Source organism: Dicentrarchus labrax, unplaced genomic scaffold (assembly GCF_905237075.1).
Source record: "Dicentrarchus labrax unplaced genomic scaffold, dlabrax2021, whole genome shotgun sequence".
NCBI lineage: Eukaryota > Metazoa > Chordata > Actinopteri > Moronidae > Dicentrarchus > Dicentrarchus labrax.
Genome location: NW_026136706.1, coordinates 29,629,206 through 29,641,743, shown reverse-complemented (window position 1 = coordinate 29,641,743; position 12,538 = coordinate 29,629,206). Strand labels below are relative to the sequence as shown.

Genomic DNA, 12,538 nt, shown 5'->3' with positions numbered 1-12,538 from the left:
TTTGAAAGCAAGGTGGATAAAACTCTAGGTCTACTTGAACCACTTTTATATAAGAACATGTTGACATACATGTGACAGTACATTTCTGCTATTGTTTGGCTCTCTTAGGGCTGTGGCATGATGAATGGTTTATACCAAGTAAAGAGCCAGCTGCTGTAAACACTTCATCTGCTGTCCAAGCCTGTTCAATACAATGACCTATTGTTCTGTCTCCATTTATTCTACTTTTGCTCCTTTCTCCTCTCTGCCCCCTGTGTCCCCACTTGTTGCATCTCAGTCCTCTTTTCATCTCCTGCCCTTTATCTATTCTTTCATTCAGTTTGTTGCTTTGCTCTGTTTTTTTTATTTTTTTTATTTCTGTGTCAATTCCTGCTCTGGTTTCATCTCCACTTCAGGACATCCTGTAATTTTTAACCCATTCTCTTAATTTGTCTTCTCTTACCTTTCATTCGTCTACTCTTCTCTCCCTCCAGCTTTTGTTCCTATTTCTCTTTCTCTCTCTCCATCTGTGCTGGGATTTTTTCCTGGCAGAGACTTGCTGATGGAGAGAATGATCACATCGTAGCTAAAGAGAGTGCAGGAGTAAAACAAACTGGAGAGAGGGAGGAGAGGGAGATGGAGCTTAAAGCAGGCTGTGGATTATAACTGATAGATGCCCTTTTAGGCCCAACAGAGCGCTGCATTAAAGGCTTTATGAGGCCGTGGCCATAGTTTCCTGGATGGCACCGTGTGTCAAAGTGACAGTGGAAACATGCACATACGCGATGCGCACGCATGCAAACACTGGATTAATAACGACAGCCACGATAACGTCAATGTCCCCAAATGTTCATGCTGCCCTAAAGCATCACTCACGTCCACAGCCGCCCCCGCTCTGCTCTGTCCACCTAAATACCCGCTGACCTGCTTTCTCTAAGCCAACCAGCCTCCTCGCTGAGCAACTTAATAAAAAAGACATTTTGTGGGACTGTTATGTGAACAAAGACAAACAAGCAAACTGCCTTTATTGGAAAGTCTGACCTTGCTGCTTCTCTGTGTCTGTCCGTGTGCTGGGAGTTGTGGGAATATTCCAATTTGAAATCAATACGTTTGCATTGTGAATGGGACGAGGCAACGATTTTAAGCTGTCTCTCTCTCTGGGGTAATCAGTGCTGCGTTCATCCTGTCCTCGTCTGTGTGCTCTGTACTGGGCTCAAAGTTAGTGTCTTCAGTGAGGCTTACTGCTAAATAACTGCAACTTCTTCATCATCGTCACACAGTCCGCAGGTTTTGGTTGCCTAGTAACGACAGACAGTAGCAAGACCTTTCAAGCACCCTAGATATAAGGATGAAAGTGGCATGGCTGGCCCCATATAGTGTTCTTGCATCAAATTAGCTCTAGTTCTTGAACCGGTTCTGTTCAAGATTTTTAGAACCTTGGTGCTATCTAGTGAACCGCCAGTTTTGAGCAGAACCATTGTATTCAAGGATGCATCATCAACTGAGGGTGCTCTGTAGAACAACCTGTAGAATAATAAACGCTTATTTTGGTTCCCAAGGAGATCCTGTACCAATTTACTTTTGGTCCAAATGCTCCAAACGGTTCAAAACAAGGTACTGGAACGGAGCCAGTTCCCCATTGGTGGAAAAGGTGTATTAGAGTGAGGACGCAGAGCTGAGGCCTGCAGGTTTATTGGGGGAGTTTGAACATTTAAAGCCTGAAATTTAGCTCCCTCATGGTCAGTTAATCATCCGGCCCTTATGTCACTACAGTGTAGGCTCCAGCTGAAGTACTGTAAGCTTTTCTTCCTGGGAGGTTTGAAAGGATACTTAATAGTCATGTAATAAAGCCACACACAGGAAGTGTACCAGTTTGGATGATGTTTTGTGATTTAATTACATGTCTACATTACATTTTCCGCATGTAGGAAGTAAAGTTGTCAGATTTAAGCGCAGGACAGAGTGGACCTTGTTTATTCATATTCTGTTGACTATAGATAAGCTGTGAACGACAGAAGGTTTTCACACACATCTCCTAAGAGTCAGCAGGCTGCAACAGCTTATTAAGCTATGAATCACTGTTTGCCTATCACATGAAAATGATATTAACAATTGATTAAGGGTTCAGTATGTGACCACAGATTGTTTGTTTTGAGGCTGAATGAGGCAGTAAAACGGATCAACTGGGAGTCTGTAAACCTGCTTTTCCAGCCCAAGCTCAGGTTGCCCTTGATGCCTTCATGTTCATTATTGATGACGATGATGATGTCAGGTTACTGCTATGTCTGTATGTCTGTCACACAGCCCTTCACACACTCAAAAGACAAGGTGAAACATTTACACATTCAAAAAACTAATTTGAAGCCAACAGAAAAACAATTTACAGTCTACTATAAAGGTCCAGTATGTAACATTTAGGAGGATCTATTGTCAGAAATGGAATGTAATATTCATAGGTATGTTTTATGTGTATACTCACCTGAAAATATAAATTGTTACCTTGTTACCTTAGCTGTTTTTATCTACAGAGGTCAGCCATGTTGAACTGCAATGTTTCTTTTTTCTTTTAAGTATTTTTTTAAATGTTAACACAAAAGCTGATTTTCGCTGCGGTGCCATGGCAACGTGGTTCTTTGAAAAATGCTTCAGATTCATAAGATGTCATCGTCATCGTCCTTAGGAACTTTTGAAAGAATTTCAGCTGGATCTGGTCAATCTGCTGGAAGATATACATAAAAGTATAAAAATTACATTTCCATTCACCACTAGGTGGCGCTCTCACTATTATTGAATATTATCACATAGATGTGTTTCATGGCGGGACTCTCATCAGACAAATTAAGTTTGGAGCCGAATGGACAATGTACACTCAAGTTATAGCAACTTTTTTTATTCAACTGTTTTCACCACAATCATGAAATATCATCAACAACATGTTTTGCATTTCCTGACAGAATTTCAGCTGGATCTGATCATCCTGCTAGGAGTAGAACATGGAATTATAAAAAATGACATTTCCTTTCACCACTAGGTGGCGCTCTCACTATTACTGAATATTATCACATAGACGTGTTCAGGGCGGGACTCTTATCATACATGTGAAGTTTCGTTGAGATCGGATCATGTACTCAGAAGTTATTACAAATCCCTCTTTGATGGCGAGTCGTTGAAATTCCACGCCACGGACACACCGTTCGACGGAATGTCGTAAATCGCACAGCTTTCAATCATGAATGTCTTTAGATGGCTGTGTCCAAATCTAAAGTCGATCTGTTAAATTCTCTAGGAGGAGTTCATTCAAATACAGCTTGTGCAAATTGACAGAACTGGCCGCTAAATCCAAAATGGCCCCGGGTGGTACAGTTTATGGGCCCCTGAGGGGCCATTTTGCCATGCTCACAGTGGACCCCTAGAAAAATAAAAAATGTATCGCCACAACTGACATGTGTGCCGCGTTTTTGAGCATGGGAAAGCCTCCAAATATGCGTTCGTTTGGGAGGAAAAATAATTCCTTCAATTACAGTAGGGCCTTCGCATGATCAGTGCTGGGGCCCTAAATATCCATAAAATATGTCACATAGTTTTTGCAATGATAGAAAAGGGGTCTTAAGAAAAAAAGGTTGGGAACCAGTATCCTACACACTTGGAATAGGAGGATGAGGGGAGGGGTCTGTAATCTGCAGCTACATCACTAGATGCCACTAAATCCTATACACTGGACCTTTAACACAAAGCATGCAGGGTGACAATTACTCAAGGTATAGGAAATATATGTCAGTTTGCATACATGTACAATATGAGATTAAAGTTGGCAGCATGATTCTTCATTCAAAATTGACATCATGATGACATGTTTTTACTGTGCTGCACAATAAAGTGTTCTCGGTATTAATATACAAAGCTGAAAAAACACAGATGTTGAAAAATCTGGACACATACAAGCTCAGTCTGTGATTGGTAGTGGAGATTTAGCACAGGCAGATCCTCTTACTTCAGAGGATGTATCTGAAACCACCTGTTACCACAGCGTAGTGGGGGAAGAATACAACAGATCAGAATGAAAAGTATGTAAGTGATTCATTCTGATTTTGTGTTTGGGGTCCTGGAGACCCTGGCCTCACTTTATCAGCCTTGTTTTGTCACCTTTCATGGCTCTTCTTAATTTTAAATTTTCCATTGCTTATGAGGTTGATTTTGCATTGATGACATGTTTATGATGTCCACTACACAAAATGGGGTTGATATAATGAATTTTTATATGCTCTATATCTGTTGCCAACATAATGATGTAAAATAACATACTTATACTGTTACTTTTAGAGCTGCAATTACTAGTTGGTTAAAGCGGCTGCCGAGCTAGTGCTCCTAATCACATTTGCGAAAAAATCCACCGGGCCTGAACGAAAAAAACAACCAAATCAGAGCCAAGAAAGACAGTTCAGTCAGCTAACTCACGTTTGAAATGTTTATTACAGCAGTATAGCATATTAAGATTTTGGCGTCTAGGCTTCGACCTCATCATTCCCTGCAGATATGTTTACATACAGATATTGGGGAGTGATGAGCAAATACCTTAAACCCCTAGCTGTAGCCTACAGGTGGATGCTGGGGCTTACAGAGCAGCAGCAGCAGCAATACGTTCCTTTTGAGTCTTTTTTTATGAAAGAATTTCCAGATTCTCTGATTTCACCTTCTCAAATATGAATATTTTCTAGTTTCTTTAGTCCTCCATGACAATAAATTGAATATCTTTGGGTTGTGGACAAGCAAACAAACAAAAAGCAAACAGTGATCAACATTTTTTACTATTTTCTGTCAATTTATGGACCAAAAAAATAACCAATTAATTGAGAAAATAATCGACCGCTGAATTTATAATGTGAATAATTGTTATTAATTATGTTCTACCATTGCATGTAGTTATCTGTGAAACACTTTTTGGCAAATGAAAAGAATATCTTTGTCCATCCATAACATCTTACATATAAAACATGATAGTTCCCTATTTGGTGTTAAAACAGCGCACTCGTTTATCACAAACTTCTTGCAGTTACTTAGTTCATTGTTTGGGTTTCTTCCATCCATAAAATATGTCACTTAAGCAGGGGTCGACAGTTTACTCAATGATAGTAAAGGGGTCCTTTAAGGTAAAAGGTTGGGAACCACTGCTCCAAACAATAAAGAAGTAAAGCAAATGTAAAAAAAAAAAACCCACTGGGCTAGGGTTATCTTCATTGTTTTTGCTTTGTTGCAAAACAGTGAGAATTTTTTATTCCAGCTCTCACAACACGTATGAAAGAGAAAACAGAAGTGAGAGTGGATGTATATGGGTTGGTTGGTACGCTGTGTTATATCTGTATTTTTATCACCTCCACTTTATCTTCATTCTATTTTCTTCCATGTTCAAGGCCTCGGAAGCCATTTAAGATATTATTACAGCAAATATATCTAATTCTGTCTATCAGTGCAGTATATCTGCACAAACCAAACACTGCTGGCTGATGGAGGTAGCTGGGGAAAGGACTGCACATGGGAGACATGGCCAACTGTTGGCACTCAGTGCCACTTGCAATTACTGCTGTCATTTCAGCTAAGACCATTTAACTCATTACAAATCAGCAAAAAGCTATTACCGGGGTAAAACTTGCATGCTGTAGCGCTAATGAAAGTTAACTTAACATTGATGTTTGCTCACCGAGCAGAGATAAAGCTGCCAATCAGTCTGTCACTGGCTGGAGATAGCCGGAGGCAGGAAGCAGAGATCTTAGCGGGGTTACAAAACAGGTGTGTGCACTGTAAGAAAGGTCCGCCTTATCTAGAAAAACAGCACTGGTCCTCTATACTTTCTCTGCCTTTGGCTGCTCCCTGTAGGGGTTTCCACAGCGAATCATCTGTCGGGCAAACCAGGCCTCACCCAACCCGGTATGGAGATCTGCATATTTGACTTGGCATAAGCTTTTTACGCTGCATGCCCTTCCTGACGCGACCCTGCCTGTTTATCCAGGCTTGGGCCCTCAATTAGGAATGCACTGGCTTGTGCATCCATCCCCAGGATGGATGCATTATGAAGGAGATTTGTTTCCCTAAGCTTCACCAGAAATATATAAAATAAGAATTGTACCTCTCTCACCTTTGGTCAAAAAGAAATACCGTCAGATAGGGCTTATCTGACTGCAGATACACAGAACCATCCGGGAAGTCATCATTGGGCACTAAAAATACATCCAAAAAGGTGATTCGATGAACCATCTGTCTATCACCATCTATCAATAGCCAACCAATCAGATCAATGAACCATATAACACTCTTACCGTACCCATGGAGAAAAGCCTTCAGTGCTGTTCTTTGCTCATCTGATAGAACTGATGCTAGCAACATCTACGCTAACCTCTTTAGCAGCTGCCATTGTTGTTTTTGAGCAAACAGTCACTTCTCACACACCCAATGTTAAACCACACCCGTAGCTCGTGCTGTAGCTTCCAATGGTTTCTCATAGGACTCTGATTGGTCCGAACCATTGTGGTTGGACACATGCATAGCTTGAAGCCTGGCAAGACGGATTCTCTCCTGTTCTCATGATTTCATGATCTTGCAATCAAGGCCTTGCAAGTTAAAAATAGGGCTGCAAACAACATTTTCATTAGTAATTAATCTGCTGATTATTTTCTCAATGAATTTTTTTATTGTTTCATTTGTTAATTGTTGGGTCTATAAAATGGCATAAAATGTATCACAATTTCCCTTGACACCTAGTTGACATATTTAAATGGATCGTTTTGTCCATGCAGGTCCAAAACCCAAAGATATCGAGGGCCAGATGTTTCGCAGTTTGCTGTATTTATCAAACAAGCACACCAGGTTACGTGTCTGCAAGGTGCACCTCTCCTCATTGGGAGAATTGCATAAATAAGAGGAGGTGACGTGTTAACAAGTTGATTTAGTATGGATTTACTGAGGTCACACCACGCTATGAGATTGTTGTTTTTCATGTTTTTCACACTGAAATGGTCTCAAATCTACTAATCTATTTAATATACAAAGATATGTTGCTTCCAAAAACAACAAAAACTGCCTTTTTACAGAGATCTTATAATTTTAATTGCTAGATAGCTTTTAAATACACTAACTATAGAGACCAAGGGTGTGTTGAGTGTATTTTAAGTCTGCTGTTCCTCTTAACATGTACAAGTTCTTCTTCTCATTTTGACCTCTTGGCCATCTGTCTTTGTCTTTTCCCAGGATCCCTCAGTGCAGAAGGTGGGCGGAGGCAGGAAGAAGACTGTGTCCTTCAGTAGCATGCCCTCTGAGAAGAAGGTAGATGAATATAATTGAATTACATTATATACAAATCTATAAAAACCTAAAATTCTGTCATACTGAAAATGGATCATAAAGTTGGAGTTGATTTTCTGTCCCAGGTGAGCAGTGCCGCAGACTGCTTGGCGTTTATGCAGGGCGGGTGTGAGCTGAAGAAGATCCGACCCAATTCCCGGGTTTACTGCCGTTTCTACACCCTGGAACTAGACCTCAGCTGCTTACGCTGGGAGCCGTCTAAGAAAGACGGGGACCGGGCTCGACTGGACGTCTCCAGCATCCGGGAGGTCCGTACCGGAAAGAGCACCGAGACGTTCATCCATAACGGTCCTCTCTCTGAACACCTGGCTGAGGAAGCAGCCTTCTCCATCATACATGGGGATGACTACCAGGTACCATGTTAATGTTGAGACATCCAGAGTGAATAATCTTAGTTAGTTATCCATCCACCCAGTCATTTTTATTATCTATCCCTCCCCACAGTCTCTGGACTTGGTTGCATTGTCGGCAGATGTGGCCAACATCTGGGTGACCGGCCTTCGCTACCTGTTGGCCCACCCCTCAGTCATCGGGGCGGCTGGGGGAGGTGGTGGAGGGCTGGGTGAAGGGGGTGGTGTGGCTGTAGAGGGCAGTCTGGGAGGCAAGATGAGGAGTGAGTGGCTGGCAGCAGAAATCGCCCAGGTGGATGAAGACGGCTACGGCATTGTGTCAGAGGACGTGGCAGTTGCCACCATCTGTAAACTGTGCCCCGGTATCAAGGAGGCCAAGGTGAGGAAGGATCTTATGGTTAAGTACAGAATGATTTAAAATCACAGGCCTTTATGCAAATGATTCCTGCAGACCTGAGTGCTGCACATTGGCAAAATGATAATTGCGTCCAAAAAGACGGGATTGCTGGTTGCATTTGAGTGTCTTACATTCATCAGGTGGCCAGAAACATGACTGCAAATTAATCATGATTAACTGCTGGTAATTAACTGCTGGATGTGAAATGACCACCATATCAACTCTTAAGGTGATGATATGTCAATGTTGTGTTCACAGCTTGTCTCCGCTGCCCCAAAACGGCATCAAAAATCAGTTATTGCAGGTTTAAAATCAAGTAAAGAGCTACCAGAAGAGCTCAGAATAGAAAGGTCAGAACAAAATGACATGGCAGAAAATCACTTCTGTCCTCTTGGTTTGAAGCATGGTTCCAGTTATAAGCTGAGCTGTTTGGGGGACTCTAAAATAAGCAGAGTTAGGGGCAGATATAAATAAAGAATTGTCTAAGAGGCGTGCTTTCCGAGAGACAGACAGAGAGAGGCTTCACCGGTCGTTATGTGGTCCAACACTTTCTCACACACACACACACACACACACACACACACACACACACACACACACACACACACACACACACACACACACACACAGTAGCCCACTGCTTGCAACAACTAAATCAAGTTGATTGCAACAACCCAAAATTGCCCTCAGTACTGCAACAGTTTCAATAGCCTGAAATATGCCAACTGAGGGAACACATTTCCGCCCTTTTTGGTTTCATATGTCAGTAGGTGTTGTTATTTTTTATGCACTGCTGACTGTGGGTGCACAGTGCCCTATCCTATGTAACACTCCACTAGTGGGAGGATGCAGAATTACTTTTTGTGAGTTGTAAATCTACTAGAAAGCAAGCAGTCAATAGAGAGAGATATAATACTAATATTAAAATAAAAGTGGTTGGTAGTGTATTAGCGACCACACGTACATGATTTTACTGCTTTCATTGAAGCTCAGACCCCTTCTTATGGGAGCTCTGTCTGAATCCATGTGAATGCAGCATTATGTGGGAGCAAGTGACCTTTCTCACAGCACCGGAGAAACAAACCAACAGTCCGATGGAATGGCAGGACTGCAAAACGCATGACGATATGTTGTTGACAATATGATGTTGTTACAAAACATTTAATAAAATATATTAAATAATATTATTTTATTTGTGTATAATGTTTTATGTAATTATTTAATTATAAGCATCTCAGTATCCAGATAGCCCCATGTCTTCTCCTTGTTTGCCATCCTGACGGTTTTAAAAAACGTACAATATTTTACTTTGGATGTCGTCTACTGTTACCGTTCTGGTGACATCTGATTTGCTGTCTACTGTTTGCCTGAACCAATGTGAATGCAGCGTAACTTCGGACCCTAGGAGAAACTACGGTGGCTGTGAAAAATGCAGAAGTCCCTGTCTAGAGTGTTTGGTTTGTTCTGGGCTACTGTAGAAACATGGCGGTTCAAAATGGCAGACTCCATATAAGAGGACACGGGTCATTCTGTAGTAACGATAACACAACAATTATTATTTTCAGGTGATTATACATTAATGAAAACATACCTATGAATATTACATTCCATTTCTGCCGGTAGATCCTGTTACATGTTAGGACCAGTTCTTTGTTTTTTAACCAAGTTTAATTTACACCTTGATGTGTTCTGACAAAGCCCAAGATTATAGAGATTCCTACTAGAGAATACTTCTGGATATATGAAGGAAAAATGCAATGAGCAGCTGACTATTCACTATAATCCCTGACAGGGTGTTGGGGGGGGCTTGTACAGATGCAAAATAGATCTTAAATTACATTCATACAGGTCTTAAAAAGGTCTTAAATTCAACCTGTTGTAACCTGCAGAAACCCTGCCTGAAAAAAGCTCTTATACTGTTGTTTGTGTTACACTTGGTATTTTTACACATAATTATTGTATTTTTGATTGCAGTAGAGACAGAATATGTCTGATTTATGTATTCTCAGGAAAACTGAAATAATGATTAGTACTAATGTTTACAGTAAGGTTTTCATGTGCCGTAAATTAAAAATTGATTGCAGAGAAAGACTGTTCATACACAGCTTGCCTGCTTATGTTGCCCGATTTAACCAAGTAATATGTTTTAGCATTAAGCTTAAACACAGCTACCTAGCTGTCTTATATGAACAAAGCTTCGATATTCACCATTTTGGAAGAAAGCAAAGTCATCATGACTGTCAAAAACAGCATGTGATTAAAAGTCTCCATTCACCTCAGCTACAGCCGCAGCAGGAGCAGCATGTTTCCTGGACAATGGTTTGTTCCTGTATTTGAAGCAGCACAACATTAATTACTTACTTCTCCCAATTTCCTCCTCCTCTATCACCTGCTGCCTCAACAGCCGGCCAGACAGAGAGGGACTGAATTACCCTGGAAACAAAGAGAGTGTAGAAGTGTATATTGGCTCAGACAGGTGACATGACTGCTGACGAACCTGCAAGAACTCAGACACACTGAGTTCACCAAGATGATATCAGAGAGGGAAGATTTTTAGAAGCATGGGCTGAGCACAGAGCAAGATGAAACGACGAGAGAAGAAGGAAGGGGAAGCAGAAGAAAGAAAAAAAGAGGAAGGAAAGGAAGTTGGAGATGGAGAGAGGACAGAAGGGTCACTTTTAATATCCTTTCTGAAACAAGATTACTAAAGTTTAATCAAACATACCAGCTTCATTGAATAAACAAGAATTAACTGTGGCTAATTAACCGACTTCCTCTCTGGCTCAATAAACTGTCCGTCCTGCCTGATCCTCTCTTTCATCCATTTCCTCTTTCCTCAGGTCCGCCTGCGTTTTAAGGAGATCCAGCGCAGCAAGGAGAAGCTGACCTCCCATGTGACACGCGAGGAGTTCCAGGAGGCCTACTGTGAGCTTTGCACCCGGCCTGACGTCTACTTCTTATTGGTGCAACTGTCGAAGGACCGCGAGTGTCTGGACCCTCAGGACCTGCGCCTCTTCTTGGAGACGGAGCAGGGTTTGTCTCTGGTGACAACCGAGGGCTGCTGGGAGCTTCTGAGGCGCTGTGAGCCCTCGGCCCAGGGCCGGGAGAGGGGGCTGCTGGGTTTGGATGGATTCGCCCGTTACCTGCAGTCTCCAGAGTGCCAGCTGCTTGACCCGGAGCACCTGGGAGTTTGTCAGGACATGAACATGCCTCTGTCCCACTACTACATCAGGTGCATGTCACATGTTAGTCTAATTAGAGCCGTTCAAAATAACTTTATCCACAATCGACCCTTCCTAAGCCCCTTAGATAGGCAATGTGCTAGGCTTGTCTATGGTGAAAAGATCATTGATCATGAGTTTTTAAATTATTTTACATTCATTTTGGGTCTGGAATTTACCTCGGGATAAATAAAGTATCTATCTATCTATCTATCTATCTATCTATCTATCTATCTATCTATCTATCTATCTACAGTATGTAGTCACAACTTTAGTTAGCTAATGTACATCAAGCTAGCTAATTACCCTTTTTACTCTGTAACAAAACACAAGCTAACTAGCCAGCTAACGCCTTATGTAGATTAGCTAGCTAGTTAAGTGACTTAAGATGCGACTATATATATGTCACTTATATCTTTTTACCATCAGGAAGGGTAAGGGTCAATTAGTCGAAATTCCACTGACATTTATATAACTGCCAAACATACAAACATAGAAGTTAATCTCGCAGTACCATTAAAATGAATGAGGGTACTTTGAGTCATTGAGCATTACCTGTATAAGGACTGGAAGGATGTGTTTGGCTGTTCTAACGTAGGCTGCAAACATTAGCATGTTCAGCTAATATCAACCTAGCATTCGTGTTACTTACCAAGCCAAGAAGCTTAGCATAAGCTAAGTCTGTTACTTTGTGCATCCACTGTGTGGAAACCAGTCCTGGATGATCATATCAGAGCTCACCGTAAAGTCGCTCACATGTAAACTTCCCCAAAACCAAATAGGACAGAGCCACTACTCCGTAAACTGTCAAACATAGCTAACTATCTGAAATCATTCATTCAACAGTCCCTTTCTAAGCGTGTCCATTCATCTGCCAGATGGCTCTGCTTACTCACTGTGCTCTGCATGCCAACATAAAAACAAACATTTGAGAAAAATGTACATATTAAATTGGACAGATTGTGACACTATTGCGTCTTTGAAACTGTACTCCACTGCCCAGCAACATGTTGGGTAGGAATGTGCCTTTCATTTTTTGATTAAACTGTGTTAGCCAGTGATTATTGAGAAGTTGTCACTTTATGTATCAGTACATATTTTTTCCTCTTCTCGGACACAGTCAAATATTTTCAGCTGTCACTATAATACTTTAAAGCAGTGGTTCACAACCTAGGGGTCGCCAAAGCTTCACGGGGGGGTTAGGCTTTCTTGTAATGCAAATGTAAAGTAAAGTCAAC

The 12,538-nt window shown here is 41.4% G+C and overlaps 1 protein-coding gene across 1 annotated transcript in view; it reads left to right on the top strand.

Annotated features, from left to right (window-relative positions):
* Window positions 1–12,538, top strand: part of plcl1 (phospholipase C like 1) — a 98,704-nt gene that overhangs the window by 59,532 nt on the left and 26,634 nt on the right. Inside the window, exons 2-5 of the mRNA XM_051403740.1 lie at window positions 7,219–7,293; window positions 7,398–7,685; window positions 7,777–8,061; window positions 10,920–11,311. Coding sequence (XP_051259700.1) covers window positions 7,219–7,293; window positions 7,398–7,685; window positions 7,777–8,061; window positions 10,920–11,311 — 1,040 coding nt within the window. The remainder of the gene's footprint in view (window positions 1–7,218; window positions 7,294–7,397; window positions 7,686–7,776; window positions 8,062–10,919; window positions 11,312–12,538) is intronic.